Source organism: Kogia breviceps, chromosome 7 (assembly GCF_026419965.1).
Source record: "Kogia breviceps isolate mKogBre1 chromosome 7, mKogBre1 haplotype 1, whole genome shotgun sequence".
Lineage (NCBI taxonomy): Eukaryota > Metazoa > Chordata > Mammalia > Artiodactyla > Physeteridae > Kogia > Kogia breviceps.
In genome coordinates this window covers 73,276,235-73,291,897 of record NC_081316.1, presented here as the reverse complement: position 1 = coordinate 73,291,897, position 15,663 = coordinate 73,276,235, and the positions used below count along the sequence as shown (strand labels likewise).

General features: G+C 44.9%; 1 protein-coding gene across 1 annotated transcript; it reads left to right on the top strand.

Moving 5' to 3' along the window:
• Positions 1-10,089: 10,089 nt before the first annotated feature.
• Positions 10,090-14,789, top strand: RASSF10 (Ras association domain family member 10). The gene has a single exon (XM_067038584.1). It carries the CDS (start codon positions 10,313-10,315, stop codon positions 11,810-11,812), a length of 1,500 nt encoding a protein of 499 aa, XP_066894685.1. The 5' UTR covers positions 10,090-10,312; the 3' UTR covers positions 11,813-14,789.
• Positions 14,790-15,663: the final 874 nt, after the last annotated feature.

Here is a 15,663-nt window from a genome sequence, read left to right as displayed (position 1 = left end):
GCTTTTTGCACTGAACAATTCATCTTGGATATTTGTTATTACCTAATTCTTATAAATCTACTTTACTGGCTTTCACTGTTGCCAAGCCTTCCAAATTTTGAGTATCCCCTTGTCTATTCAGCCATTCCCTTACTGATAGACACTTTGATTGTATCCGTTGTTTTGCTAAAACGAAATGGTTTAGTGCACATCCATATACATGCCTCCTTGAGCACATGTATGCTTCCTAAGGTAGATACCATGAAGTTGAATGGGACATAGAGTATGTACATTTTAATGTTTAATAGATATATCCCCTCATCATGGCCAATGATGTCAGTGTCAATTTCTAAAATGTTGCCAATCTGTTGCCAGTAAAAGGGCATCTGGTTTCACTTAAATTTACGTTTTCCTGATATCTGGTCCAGTTGGGCATTATTGTTTGTTGGCTGTTTATGTTTTCTCTTTTGTGATCTACCTCTAATCTATCCTTCATCTATTTTATGTCATGTGGCATGATTTTTTAAAACTGAATTTTAGGAGTTCTTTATACATCCTGAATACTAATCCTATGGTATCTATGCTGTAGGTAATTTTTTCTGCGTTATTATTTGACAACATAGTTTATGGTATCCTTGTATATTTTTCCAATCAGAAGTTTCAAATTTTTACGTGGTCTTCTTCTATGAATTTTGCTTTCTTTTGTCCTGTTTATGAATGCCTCCCCTATGTACAGATCAAAAATGTATTTTTGTATATTTTCTCCTATCGTGAAGCTTGTGTATTTTCTGGCTCAGGACACTACCTGAATCTCCACCAGGGATCTGGACTGGTAGATGAGCAAGGATGCTGAAGTCCTGTCTGGGAAGCAACCACTTATATTTTGACTTTCAGTTGGATCCAACTGTAGGTTTGGACTCAGGAATGTGCATCTTAGGCTGCCTAAGGGGAGTAGCTTAGGTTCTAACAAGAAACTTTTCTGAGGGACATCATAAAACAAAAAGAAACATTCAAGCTACAAATCCAGAAAAGGTATGCGATGGCTTTCTTTGGAGATGGCCATAATGCAGGCAGACATGCACTTGTTTAGGATATTTAGGGTAATTCCACACTTGGAGAGGCTCAAACAATTTGTTTCAAGTTTCTGGAAATTTCCACAGGCAGCATAGTCTAATGGAAATATAATATAAGCCATACAGATATTTTTAAATGTCTGGTAGCCACATTTAAAAAGAAGTAAAAACAAACAGGTAAATGGGGTAGAACTTAGTCACTTTCATGGAAGATTAAACCACAATTACAGAGAGTAGTAATTTGTGAAATTCAATTATTTATGTTTGAATTTGGTAGCAGGTCTATTTTAATGTATCTAAATTTTGTTTCTCCTGCACTCCTTTTTTTAAAACTAAATGTCTCTTACATCACTTACAATATCATTCTTATGTTGTCTAAAAAAACAAAATCCATCAAAATAAATGTTTTGGTTTATCCATTAAAAAAAAAAAAGAGAGCACGAGACCGTATGGTCCCGCTCCAACAACAGTCAGCCTGGCAGTGGTCCTTGTGGCAGAGGTTGCAGTGAGATGCAGATCATGGCCTTCTCCCTGGGGCCCTCCCAGGCCCTCCATCCTTGGGATGTACAGGTGAGCTGGGGGGGCCAGGGGACAGGCTGAGGGCTGTGTCCTGCAGAGCTGCAGAGCTCCAGAGCCCTTGCCACAGCCGCCCACTGGCTGGGCCCAGGCCTTGAAGCAGCAGCAAACCCCTCCCCCATCCCCACCTCTGCGACCTAATGGCAGTGGCGGTCTCCATGGGTCGCAGGTCGCAGTCCGCCGAGGCCTCAGCAGCTGGAGTATATGGACACTGCCATTAGGGTTTACAGGAACATCATGACGTGACCGTGACCTGACCTCAAGAACAAAGGATCTGACACAAAGAAGTCTGCAACTGCTAACCATGCTCCTCCCTCACCTTTCCTATAATATGGCTTTGCTGGAAGCTTTCAGGGAGTTTGGGGTTTTTAAGGCATGAGCCCCCCATTCTCCTTGCATGGCCCTGCAATAAGCCTTTCTTTGCTGCAAACTCCAACATTTTGTTATTGTTTTGCCTCACTGTGCGTCGGGCACATGGACTTGCGATCCATAAGAGGACCACTTGCTCTGGGGGAAGCCAGCTGTCATATCCTATGGACTCTCAGCAGTCTGGAGAGGCCCACTTGACAAGGAACTAAGGCCTCCTGCCAACAGCCAGTGAGGATCTGAGGCCAGTCAACAACCACGGAGTAAACTTGGGGGAGGACCCTCCAGCCTTCAGATAACTGCACCCCTGCCAAGGACTTGACTGCAACCTCCTGAGACATCTCAAGCTAGATTCACCCAGCTAAACCACTTCCAAATTCCTAACCCACAGAAAAATAAGAGAATAAAATTTGTTGCCTTAGGCCACTTATGCAGCAACAGATAATGCAAATGGCTACTTTTTCCAAAGCCCTTAGGGTGTGATACTGCTTTAACAGTTTATAATAATAGTTTTAAAAAAATAAATATAAATATTTCTGTCACCTTTACAGTTTATAAACAGCTTCCTCACTTATGCTCTTCTAATACAGGAATCCATTCTCTTTACTTCACAAGGTGCTAACTCATTTCAGGTTTGTAAAATTTCCAGCGGCTAACTTTTTGCCTGATATTCAGATAGGATAGCAAAAAATAAATGTGGGCATTGGAATCAGACAGACTGGATTATCTTAATTGAGATAAAAATTATATACAGGTAAATAAACAGATTTATAAAGGTACAGTTCAATGAGTTTTGACAAATGCTCTCCGATACAACAAAAAACACCAATAAAAATAAGGAGCATTTCTGTCACCCTAGAAAGTTCTCCATAACCCATCCTATGCAATCTCCTCTAGCCTAGAGACAACAAGGGTTCTGATTTCAGTCACCAAAGATTAGTTTTGCCTTCTTTGAACAAATGAATTTTACAATATGTTATATGATTACTTTCACTCAGTAGAATGTTCTTAAAATTCATTCATGTTGTTGTGGATAACAATACTTTATAAAATTTATTGCTAATTAGTATTTTGTTGAATTAATGTAATTAATATAATATAATATAATATACTGCATTCTTCTGTTGATGGGTTGTTTCCAGATTGGGGCTATTAAATTAAGCTCTTATAAACATTTTGGATAAGTCTTTTCTTAGACATATTTTCATTTATCTTGTGTAAAATACCTATGAATGGATTTGCTAAATCATAGGGGAGATGTATAACGTTGTATGAAACTGCCAAACTGTTTTTCCAAAGCATTTGTATTATTACATTCCCACCAGCCATGTATGAGGGTTCTGGTGGCATTACATCCTAGCCAACATTTGGGGTTATTGTTTAAATTTTAGTCATTCTAGTAGATATGCAGTGGTATTTCAGTGTGGTTTTAATTGGCTTTTACTTGATGACAGAGGATGTTGAGCTCTTTCTTAAGCTCACTGCCCATTTTTATACTTCTTTTGTGAGGTATCTGTTCAAGTCTTTTGTCTGCTTTTATAACATTTAAAAATTATTGACTTATAGGGATCAGTTTATATTATGGACATGAGTCTTTTGTCAGATATATGCACTGTGAGTAACCTCTCTCAGTCTGTGGTTTGCCTTTTCCTTTTCTTAACAGGCTTGTTTTTGTTTTTTATTGTTTGTTTGTTTTTAATGACTAGGGGTCTTTAATTTTGATAAAGTCCAGTTTTTCTTTTGGGGTTATTTTTGTGTCTTTTCTAAGAAATCTTAGCCATGCTAAAGTTTGAATATATTTTTTCTTCTATTTTTTCTATGAATATGTTTCTTCTTTAAGAAAAAGAAGATTTAGTAGTATCGGCTTTTACATGTAAGTCCATGATTCATCTTGAATTAATTTTTGTGTTTGATTAGGAAAATATTGGAATTTCTTTTATTTTTTCCCATTTGCTGAATAAAATTTTTTCTTCATTAAAAAAAAGAAACAGGTAAAATAACTTCAATGAGTTATTCAAATATTTCCAAAATAGTATCATTTCAACATGTAGTTGATAGAGCATATTACTAATGTTATTAAATTTTTTGTGTACTGAGTCTTTGACATCTAGTGTATATTTTATACTCATAGCACATCTCAGTTCAGCTAACCATATTTCAAGTGCTCAATAACCACATATGTCTAGTGGCTACGGTACTGGACAATGCAGCCCTTTAACCTCCCCGACAGCCTGTTCTTCTTAACAAAAGTGTATCATAACTTCAATTGATCCTACCTACTGATGTAGATTAATCTTCCTAAAGCACAGTTCTGCTTGGATTAATTCCTGGAGCAGATGTTGTTTTGAGTGAAGAGTTTTAGGAAGAGGTGACAGTTAAGCTGAAACTTGGAGGGTGGGTAGGAATTAGCCAGGGGGTCAGAGGGAAGACTGTGAACAAGGGGGTGGCTGGAGTGTACAGGCTGAGAGTGAAGCAGCCATCAGATCCTGAGGGGTATATAGGCTCTGCTGAGGGGGCTGGATTTGATTCTGAAGATAATAGGAAGTCATCAAACATTTGTCAGTAGGGAATATGGGAGAAAGGCAAGCCAGGAGGAGACTAGTGTGGAGGAAAGTGCAGGATCCAGGTAAGAAATCATTAGGGCCTGAGCTAAGGCAATTCATTCATTCATTCATTCATTCCACAAACACTCAATACCTACTGTGTGTTAGGCACTGGAGAGAAAGCAGAAAACAAAACAGTTTGGCCCTCATAGAACTTCATTACACTGTGGGAGAAGAGGTAGATGATGCAGGGTGATCCTCAGGTTTCATATGTCATTTGGTGGATGGTGGGGCCATTCTCTGAGATAGAAGTTCAGGAGGCAGAACAGGTTTGGGAAGAAAGATAAGTTCAGCTTATCTTTTTGACAAATGTTTGGGGGTATTTTGGGGACACGTAAGTGGAGCTATGTGGCAAGCAGTTGAATATGCATACCGAGAGATCAGGAGATCTGGAAGGGATGCCTAGATTTGGGAGCCGTGGTGTATTGATAGTATTAAATCCCTGGCAGTTAGTGAGATTACCCTGGGAGGAAGTGTAGAAGCAGGAGTCACAAACTCAGCTGTCTACAGTGGTCAGGTGACTTGTGAATGTAGGTGAATTTGGTCATATAAGAGACAAAGAGAGTGTTGGGTTCATGGCCAACTGGAAAGGGTGTGCTCCATCTAAGACAGCCAGAATTGGCCTATGGGCCTCCTGTTGCAACAGACAGACTTTTGGAACATCTCTCTGCCTCATCTCCCATTTTTTATAAAGATTCTTCTGGCAGGTAGTTAGCTATTCATAAAAATCCACTCATTCTTCTTTTGAGACATTCACTACATTCCCAGTCTCCCTTGCCATTACAAGTGGCCATGTGGCTGGGTTCTACTCAGTGGGATGTGAGCAGAAGCAGTGTGTTCCATTTCCTGGCCAAGGTCTTGAAGAAAAGGATATGCCCCTTCCTCCTCTCCTTTTCCTCTGGCTGGATGTAGACGATGAGGTCTAGGGAACTTTGGAGTCATGAGATGGAAGGAACCAGGATCCCTGTATCATTGTCTGGAATAAAGCCACCTACCAACCAGGATACCTGCTTTTGACTATTACATCAGAGAAAAATAAACCTTTGTTACGTTTGAATCATTATACACGTTTGGCTCTGTTTATTACTACAGCCTTGGCTAATCTAACAATTACATTTCTAATGAAACAAATACCAAACTAGTCCTGACTGTGAGCTCTGTAAGGGCAGGGAGCATGCCTGTCTAGTTCACTGCTGTAGCCTTAAAGCCTAGCCCAGGACACAGCTTGGAAAGGTACTCAAAATGTGTGGATAAAGCTAGCTATGTTTTATCGAGCATTTGTTATATGCCAGATACCATACTAAATTTTTTACATGTTGTACATTATTTCATGTTCATGACAATTCTCTAAGGAGGTTCTATTATTCTTTTTTATTTCCAGATGAGGAAATTAAAGCTAAGAAAGCTTGCAGCTAGTACTCAAGTCTTGGCAGGGCAGCCCCAGAGCCTGCACTCTAAAACACTGGTACATGGCCATGTGCATACCTACCTTAACATTTTAACTCATGTCATTTCTCCCACCAACTCCTTCTCTCCACTTATTAAAGCCCTGCCTTCTTCAGCCTTCCCAGGACCCCTTAATCACTCTATCCTTTAATTGCTTCAGCAGGAATAACATATATAATATTCCTACAACAGGGATTTCATGTATCTGTCTGCCACTAAAAAGAAATTACAACCTTGAGGATAGCACAATATCTTAGATAGTATTCATCTTAGTGTTCCTTACAGTAGTGAGTAAGACATAGTAAGTGCCTACTATGTACCAGGTACTAGGGACCAAAATATAAATAAGATAGTCAATTCACTCTTTTGAAAAGCTCTTAAGTCTTGTGGACAAAGACATGAAAAAAGTGCATCACAACACAAAGTAACGTGCAACAAGAGAGGCAGAAGAGGAACAAGGAGCCAGTTCATCTTGGAGGAGGAAAGAAAGAATTCCCACAACACATGATGTTTGAGCTGAACTTCTGAAGGATGAGTAGGAGTTTTTCAGTTTAAGAGGGATCCTAGTTAGTGGGGAAAGCACTTATAAAAGCATGAATGCATCAAGATTCAGGTGCTGCTCTGAATGAGTGAGGTGTTGACTTGCTAGAATGTAGGATTCATTCATTCATCCATTTATTTATTCAACAGATACCTAGTAAACCTAGAATGTGCTAGGCATTGTGCCAAATGCAGAGGATTCAAAAGTGAGCAAAACAGATATGATCCCTACCTTTGTGGAGCTTAAAATCTTCTAGGGATTGCAGCTGATAACAAAGCTCTTAATCATGAGAAGGGAAGGAGGCAGGGATATCTAAGCATGTGAAGGAGGAGTTAGGGGAGTGGGCAGGGCCAGATTATGAGACTCCCAATACCATGCTAGGAAGATGGAAATACCCTTTGAATCCATTACCAAGTCCTGCTTCTCCCACCTCCCTGACAGCTCTCAATTTTGTCCAGTCCTCTCACCACCACTATTCTCAGTGCAAGCCACCATCTCCTCCTTGGATGAATGTGACAGTCTTCACAAGGCAAGGGCCACCTTGGCTTTCATTCCCCACCGCCATCCATCATCCCCAATGCAAACAGAGTGATTTTTCAAAATGGTCACTTCAGGCTCTCTGGTAGGCAGAAATTGAAGATGGCCCCATGATCTCCATCCTCCTGGTGTTACTCTGGTGATTATCTTACATTACACAGCAAAAGGGATTTTGCAGTTAAGGCCACTAATTAGTCAGCCTTTTTTAAAAAAAATAAATAAATTATTTATTTTTTTGGCTGCATTGGGTCTTTGTTGCTGTGCGCGGGCTTTCTCTAGTTGCAGTGAGCTGGGGCTACTCTTTGTTGTGGTGTGCAGGTTTCTCATTGTGGTGGCTTCTCCTTGTTGCGGAGCACGGGCTCTAGGCACGCGGGCTTCAGTAGTTGTGGCATGCGGGCTCAGTAGTTGTGGCATGTGGGCTCAGTAGTTGTGGCATGCAGGCTCAGTAGTTGTGGGTCGTAGGATCTAGAGCACAGGCTCAGTAGTTGTGGCTCTCGGGCTTAGTTGCTCCGCGGCATGTGGGATCTTCCCGGACCAGGGCTCGAACCCGTGTCCCCTGCATTGGCAGGTGGATTCTTAACCACTGCGCCACCAGGGAAGTCTCTAGCCAGCCTTTAAGACAGGGAAATTATCCAGGTGGCTCTACGTAATGAAAGGAGCCCTTTAAAAGAGTTTTCTCCAGCAGGTAGTAGAAGGGGAAGTCACAGAGACTTCAAGCCAATGAGGAGTCAAAGGATTTGACATGCTGTTGCTGACTTGGAGCTGAAGGGGGGCGGTATTATATGGGAAGGATCTGAGGGAGGCTTCCAGGAGTTGAGAGTGACCTCCGGCCAATAGCCAGCAAGGAAACAAGGAACTTACTCCTGTAACTGCAGGGAACTGAATTCTGCCAACAATCTGAGTGAGCTTGGAAATGGATTGTTTCCCAGAGCCTCCAGGTGAGAACTCAACCCAGACAACACCTTGCCTTTAGCCTTGGAGACCATGAGCAGAAGACCCAGCCATGCCATGCTGGACTTCTGACCTGCAGAACTAATAACTGGGTCTTATTTTAAGCCACTAAATTTGTGGTAATTTGTTACACAGCAATAGTAAACTAATATACCCCCCTACTTCTAACCTTCCAATAAAACTTCCATTGTGGACTTACCAGGTCCAAGCATCTAATCCTCATAACAGTTCTATTAGGTAGTTGTTTTTTAAAAAATTTTATTTAAGTATAGTTGATTTACAATGTTGTGTTAATTTCTTCTGTACAGCAAAGTGATTCAGTTATATACATATATATATACTCTTTTTCATATTCTTTTCCATTATGATTTTTCACAGGATGTTGAATATAGTTCCCTGCTATACACTAGGACCTTGTTGTTTATCCATCCCATATATAATAGTTTGCATCAGACAGGTATTTTTATTGTCACCATTTCACAGGTGAAGCTCAGAGAGATGAAATACTTTTCCTAAGGTTACAGAGCTAGTAGGTGACAGGGCTGGATTTGTACTCAGGCAGTCTGACCTCAGAATCCACACTCCATGGCTTCTCATTGCCCTTAATTAGGATAGGTCCAAATACCGACACATGGAATTAAAAGCCCCTTCCAGATCTGGGTCCTGCTCACCCATCCAACCTCATTCTTAGACACTCTTCTCACTTAAACTCCTTGTAGCCCCGGTAACTGCCATGCCCTTTTGATTCCTTGACTTTGCACATGTGGTTCCTTCTGCCTGGCATGCTGCCTACCTCCTTACCCCTGTTTTTCTTTTGGCTGACTCAAATGATGCTTTCAGTCTTGCCTAAGATGACACTTCCCCGGGGGGGCCTTCCTTGACTCTTCCAGGCTGGGTAGGACGCTACTCCAGCATTCCTCTGGCACCTCGTGCTCTCCTTTATCAGAGCACAGAAGACGCTGTGTTGGACATGTTTAGCACCTGTGTTGAATACCTGGAGCACAGTGGGTACGCAAATATTTATCGAGTGCACGAATGAATGAATAAAAGTACTTTATTCAGGAGGCAGTGAAGAGCCATCCAAGGTCTTGAAGCAAAGGAGTGACCTTATCAGGCCTGTGCTCCCAAGGACAAGCTGGGAGCAAGCCTTGCACACAATGGACCATCCTCATCAGCGTCTGAGGATGAAAAAAGTTTATTTGCATTTTGGTCTTGGATTTCTTGAGCTGTGAAAGTTGGCCCTTATCTCCTCTTGACCACATCTAGATACTGAGTGATGCCAGAAACTGTCGCGGTAGATGACTAGGTTTCTCTTTATGAAGGTGGGATGTGGAAAAGAGCTTGGGCCCGGAACTCACACTAGGATCAGGAGTCCCCCTACCAAGAAGGCTATGCGAAGCCAAGGCGACGTGCGGAGCCACAGACATGACGGTGGGGCACCGGGCGCAGCCTCTGAACGTGCCCTTCAAGTCTAGACCTTACTATATCTACACTTGTTCCCTGAGCACACTGCCCCGTCCTGTTCTCCTTCAATATGCAAATATTGACTCCAGACAAGGAAGACTGAAGGCCTTCCGCATTATAGCAGGCTTTTACAGCTCCCATCTGGAGGTCAAGCAATGCGGTTGGAGTCTCCGGTAGCTCGGGGTGTCTCGGTTTCTCTGCGCCGCGGCACTTCTCAGACCGTGCTCCCTGAAGGACCAGGAAACGTCTCTGGGGCGCCGGGAAAGGTGAGAAAGTCCAGCTACCTCTAGGCGCAAGGAGAGGAGCCAGTGAGCCGAGAGAGAAGCAGAGCTGACCCGCGCCTAGGCACGGGCTTCAGGCCCTGCGGCAGGGAGGTCCCCGAGCCCCTCTCGAACCGACGCGCAGTAGAGTTGCCACGCGGGCAGCGCGGGAGATGGGCGGGCCTGGGCTCCGCGCCTCCCGCGTTCCGGCCGCAGCTCCGGCGCTGGGGGCGGGAAGGGGAGGAGCCACGTGGGGAGGAGCAAAACCCGGAGGCCCCGGGAACCTTAGAGCCAGAGCGGCGGGAGCCCGAGCCCGCGCCTGCTACTCCGGGAGCGCGCCGTCCAGGCCAAGCACCGCCGCAGCTTGCCTTCTGTGTGCAGTTTGGAGAAGGGCCGGTGCTTACGAGGAAGAGGGTCCTGAGCTCTAATCCCTATTCAAGAGCTGCCGGGCTGCCCGTTGCCCCTGCTGCCCCAGTGGGGCTCGGCCCCTCCCGCCACCTGCGTCCCGGCTGAGCCATGGATCCTTCGGAGAAGACGATATCGGTGTGGATCTGCCAGGAGGAGAAACTGGTGTCCGGTCTCTCTCGTCGCACCACTTGCTCGGACGTAGTGCGGGTGCTCTTGGAGGATGGCTGCCAGCGGCGACGCCGGCAGAGGCGAGGCCGGCGGCGGGGCATAGCTGGCGACCCGCCAGGCCCAGGGGAGCTGCCGGAACCCCTGGACGAGGACGAGGACGAGGACGATGACGAGGCGCTGCCCCAGGGCATGTTGTGCGGGCCCCCGCAGTGCTATTGCATTGTGGAGAAGTGGCGGGGCTTTGAGCGCATCCTGCCCAACAAGACGCGCATCTTGCGCCTCTGGGACGCCTGGGGCGACGAGCGAGAGAACGTACGCTTCGTGCTGGTGCGTAGCGAGGCGTCGCTGCCCAACGCGGGACCCCGCAGTGCCGAGGCGCGCGTTGTGCTCAGTCGCGAGCGCACCTGCTCCGCCCGGGGCGTCCCGGCGCGGCCCAGCCTGGCCCTGACCCAGGAGAAGCAGCGACGGGTGGTGCGGAAGGCCTTCCGCAAGCTGGCCAAGCTCAACCGGCGGCGCCAGCAGCAGCCGTCGTCACCTTGCTCGTCCACTTCGTCGTCCACAGCCTCGTCCTGCTCGTCGTCGCCGCGGGCCGCTGAGAGCGCGTCGGTGGAGCGCATGGAGACGCTGGTGCATTTGGTGCTCTCCCAGGACCACACCATCCGTCAGCAGGTGCAGCGGCTCCGGGAGCTGGACCGAGAGATTGATCGCTACGAGGCCAAGGTGCATCTGGACCGCATGAGGCGGCACGGAGTGAACTACGTGCAGGACACCTACTTGGTGGGCGCAGGCATCGAGCTCGACGGACGCGGCCCGGGAGAGGAGCCGGCGACGGCGACACCGGCCCTGGACGGCGAGGCTCAGGCGGTTGAGCTGGAGGAGCTGGCCCGGCGCTGCGACGACCTGCTGCGGTTGCAGGAGCAGCGGGCCCAACAGGAGGAGTTGCTCGAGCGCCTCTCAGCCGAAATCCAGGAGGAACTGAACCAGAGGTGGATGCGGAGGCGCCAGGAGGAGCTTGCAGCGCGGGAGGAGCCCCCGGAGGTTGATGCCGGCCTCGACGGTGAGCTGCTGCTGGAGCGGGAGCGGGTCAGGACGCAGCTCAGCACCAGCCTCTACATCGGGCTCCGGCTCAACACGGACCTTGAGGCCATCAAGTCGGACTTAGATTACAGCCAGCAGCAGTGGGACAGCAAGGAGCGCGAGCTACAGGGCCTTCTCCAGACTTTGCACTCGTTGGAGCTGACGGTAGCTCCCGATGGGACTCCGGTCTCGAGTGGTCCCTCGCAGGAACCCCGGCCTCAGTCCTGCGCCGAGGTGTGGGTGGACCAGGCCCGCGGACTGGCCAAGAGCTGTCCTGGTAACGACGAGGACTCGGATACTGGGCTGAGCTCTATGCACAGCCAGGACTCGGACTCGGTGCCTGTGTGCGAATCCCTTGTGTAGGAGGAGCAGATAGGGAAAGGGAGACGGCCGATTCTCCCTTCTTCGTAGACAGCACCGGCTTGACGGGCTCAGGGACCTGAAACCAGGCGGGGAGTGGGCCCGGACCTTCCGCCGGGCAGCAGTGCTCTGACTGGGCGGGGGAGGGCAGGGGACCGCCTGCTCGGCAGCGGCGCTCCTCTGGCCTTGGAGTGAATGTGGAGGATGATACCAGACGAGGAAGCCGGGTCTCCATTACACACTCTTTCAGGGGAAGAAAGGAGGGAGGAGGTGAGAACCCCCTTATGTTGGAAAACAAATGCTCCAGGAAATTGACGTGGTCCGAGCCCATTTTCCCAAAAAAAAAAAAAAAAAAGTATTATGGAGATTTCACCAATCTTTTTTTGTATGGGAAGGACTGATGGCAGCTAGAACTTTAGTTTGTGGTATAAAGTGCTTTTTAAAGAAACACTTGGATGAAAAGGAAATTCCTTGAATGTTAATTGTGACTGTGAACGTGTTAAAACTAGCCAAAGAGGACGCACTGGTGTTGGTCTCAGCCTTACTCACACCTTTGATAAAACCCATAGGCACCAAAATCCTGGCTGTTTACATTTATGCAGATTTGGGAATTACCCAACTGCTAAACTCGTTGCCTTTTATTTTCTTTCAAAGACTAACTTAGTTTTCTCCTAGCAAATACAGTGTATGTTAAAATGGGGTCCTTTTTCCAAAATCACCTTTTATTATTATAAAAGCCAAACCTAACCCTTGGAGATACAGAATCGTGGTAGACATAACCCCTGGTTAAAATTTAATCTAGGCCCTTTGAGATTTGCTCCTGCAAAGGTATGTGTGTTGTCGTTTTATTCTTATTGCCACCTCATTCCCTTCAGACACTGTTACTTCAGGAAAAATAAAAGGGAAGTTGCAGAATTCAAGTACAACTACATTTGCTGTTTAATGAGCATTCTGGTTGAAAGGTAAGCCTTGAAAGCAAAGATCTTTGTTAGTATTTAGCTTTTTAACTAGGCTGCATGTAAAACCAACCATGACCTCAACAGATTTTACCAAACAAACCCAAGTCTAACTTCAGTATCTTTGGTCAGAGATTAATTAGTTACTTGTAAAGACCTAAATTGAGATAGTGTAAATATCAAGGTTTACTAGATAAGACCTGAAAAGAAAACATAAAACAATCTAATAGTACACCTTAGGTGAAGAATTTGGTTAACAACGGCACGTAGACATAAAAGCATATAAAATTGAGCTAAATAAATATTCGACTTGAATTACTCTTGTCTAGCTCACACCTTTGCAGACACCACAGCATGCAAGTGCAGTGCTTCTCTCTTAATAGCTAGTGACAGAGCCCTGTGGGAACTCAGTGTAATTGTTCCAGTTATTTCAATGAAAACTTATCAGTTGTAGCTAGTTGTTGCCCCGTGGAAGGAGCCTGCTGGCAGTGTTCCCTCCAGAGCTCAGAACTTCTGAGGAATGTGGGATCTAATCTGTCCTGAGGAGGTATTAACAATAGGGTGTGTGTGCCGTGCCAGCCTAGTAACAACCTAACTGTGCGGGGGCCGGCTTCAGTTTCAACACTACATGGGAAGATAACTTAAGAGGTCTTGCTTTATAGAGAAATTTCTTTCCTTGGACAGATTATCTGTCTGCTTGTTGCCAAGAGGGGCCTGCCCACCAGACCTCCTCAGACCCTTTGAGCTCTCTGCTCTTTAGACACCCACCCTTCACCACCGCCATGCTATTACAGCATGTGTAGATATTTTCAGATTTTCGAGTAAAATGGGAATTAAAAGGCTGTTTTCTTAACTGATGTTTTCTAAAGACATTAGCTGGCATAATTATGGTTTTTTTGTTTCGTCTGATGCAGGAAACATCTATGTGTTTGGTCTGGAGCATGATTAAGATGAGGAAGGGACCAAAGGAAACCCACTGTCCCAAGACAATCATTTGAATTCATAAACACAAAGCCTAATGATAGCTTTCTTTTGGAGGCAGAGGTAAAATCCTCATTAGAGTGTGACACACGCTACTTGTCTGAATGGTTTATGCTGGCAATAGGCTGAGCTGGTGGTTTTAAAGTTACTGTGCTTCCCTCGCCCCACACCAAGGGTGGTAGGGAGGTGGCTCCTGGACGTTTATTAACTCAAAAGAAAACACAGAAGTTGGCAGAACAGGACTGCCTGGCAGAAAGGGGCTGTTTTCCTTTTCACTATTATTATTTTAAACTTTGACGGGCTGCTGACGTCAGCAAATATGCCTGAAACCTGTAAAGCAAATAAGCCACATCACAGGGAGAAAGCCCGTGGGATTTTCTGATGCCCTCTTTCTAGAACCTTCCAGTCCTGGCCACCTGAACATGCTTTTCCAGTCAGCTCTTCAGGCGGTGAAGGCGGTTTTGTTCATAACAAAGGGTGGTCCAGTCTGCCCATTTTTTCTTTTATCCAAATCAGTTATATCCCCCAAAGGCACTTTCTGTGTGGGTAGGAGAAAGGAGAATGGGAAAAAAGAAAGGAGACAATAGTTCCTTTTACTAAGAACTTCTGCAAGCCTGAGGAAGGTGAAATACGGAGATAAAAAGTACCGAAACAGTGCCTGTGCATAGAAAGTGCCTAACAAATCCTAGATATTCTTAAAATTTCATTCACTTTAAAAATAATCATCATGGCACTAAGAATGAGAAGGAATGCATAACAGTGAATGCACCAGCACCAGGATTTCAGTGTGCCTGGGAAAACTACCTCCTTTCCTGTTCTCCAAGCCTAACAGAAACCCTGAGGAGAAACCAGCAAGCTTGTGCAGGAGAATATGAGATGGAGTAGGCTCCTTAACAACCAGCCCCATCCTTTTTTGGAACTGATAGAATTTATTGTGTCTTTGATATTAATGATCCCATTCTCGGCCATCTCCCAAACCAAAAAGATTATATCTGGCATCTCTGTTTACTTCCTTATAAAACATGATTGATGATGATGATGATGATGATGATGATTTGCTAATTAGAAAAGTTATATTCTGTAGTCTTTATGATGGTCCTGAAAATAACATAAGAAAGAAAAGTCAATCAAAATCATCACCAAAAGCTTATCACTATCAAAATGTGGTATATTTCCTTCCAGACCTTTTGAATTGTGAAGTTTTCATATTTTGCTGCTTTTTCAAATATATATATATAATTTTAATGAGAAGCCTATATGCTTTTAGGCTCAGGTTTTGATATATTCCTTGTCAACGGCTCCATCCATCTGTTGGATGCACTACAGTGCATATAACTATTCTCATGTTATTAGGTTGTTCCCAATATTTTTTTTTACTATTATAAAACAACACTGTGTTAAGCTTCTTTGTGTACATATCTGTTTCCCTAATTAGACACTCCTCCTCAACAATAAGTTCCCAGAAGGGATTCCCAGGTCAAAGAGTACAACATTTAAAGGCTTGATACTTAATTGCCAAATTGCTTTACAAAAGATTTGGTCTAATTACAATCTGCCATGCATAACAGTGCCTATTTCACCACACCTTGACTTTCATTTGATATTATATTTTGTTAAGAAAGTATTTTAACCAAAATTAATTAATTCATTGGGGCCCCAGGAATCCAGGACTGGCAACCACTGACTTAAATAAAATATCCTTACAACCTGAAGGGCAAGTCATATGACCAGAAGTGTTAAGAGGACATGGTGCTTTCTCTTCCTCCCACTTCTTTATCTTCCCTGAACTCTGCTTATTAATAGCAATCTTGTCTCATATCAGAGCTGAACAATGATCCATCTGAGCAGATGGGCCAAAAACTCTACATGAGTGAGATTAAGGGGATTAACGAATAGAATCAGATTTATAAAAAGAAA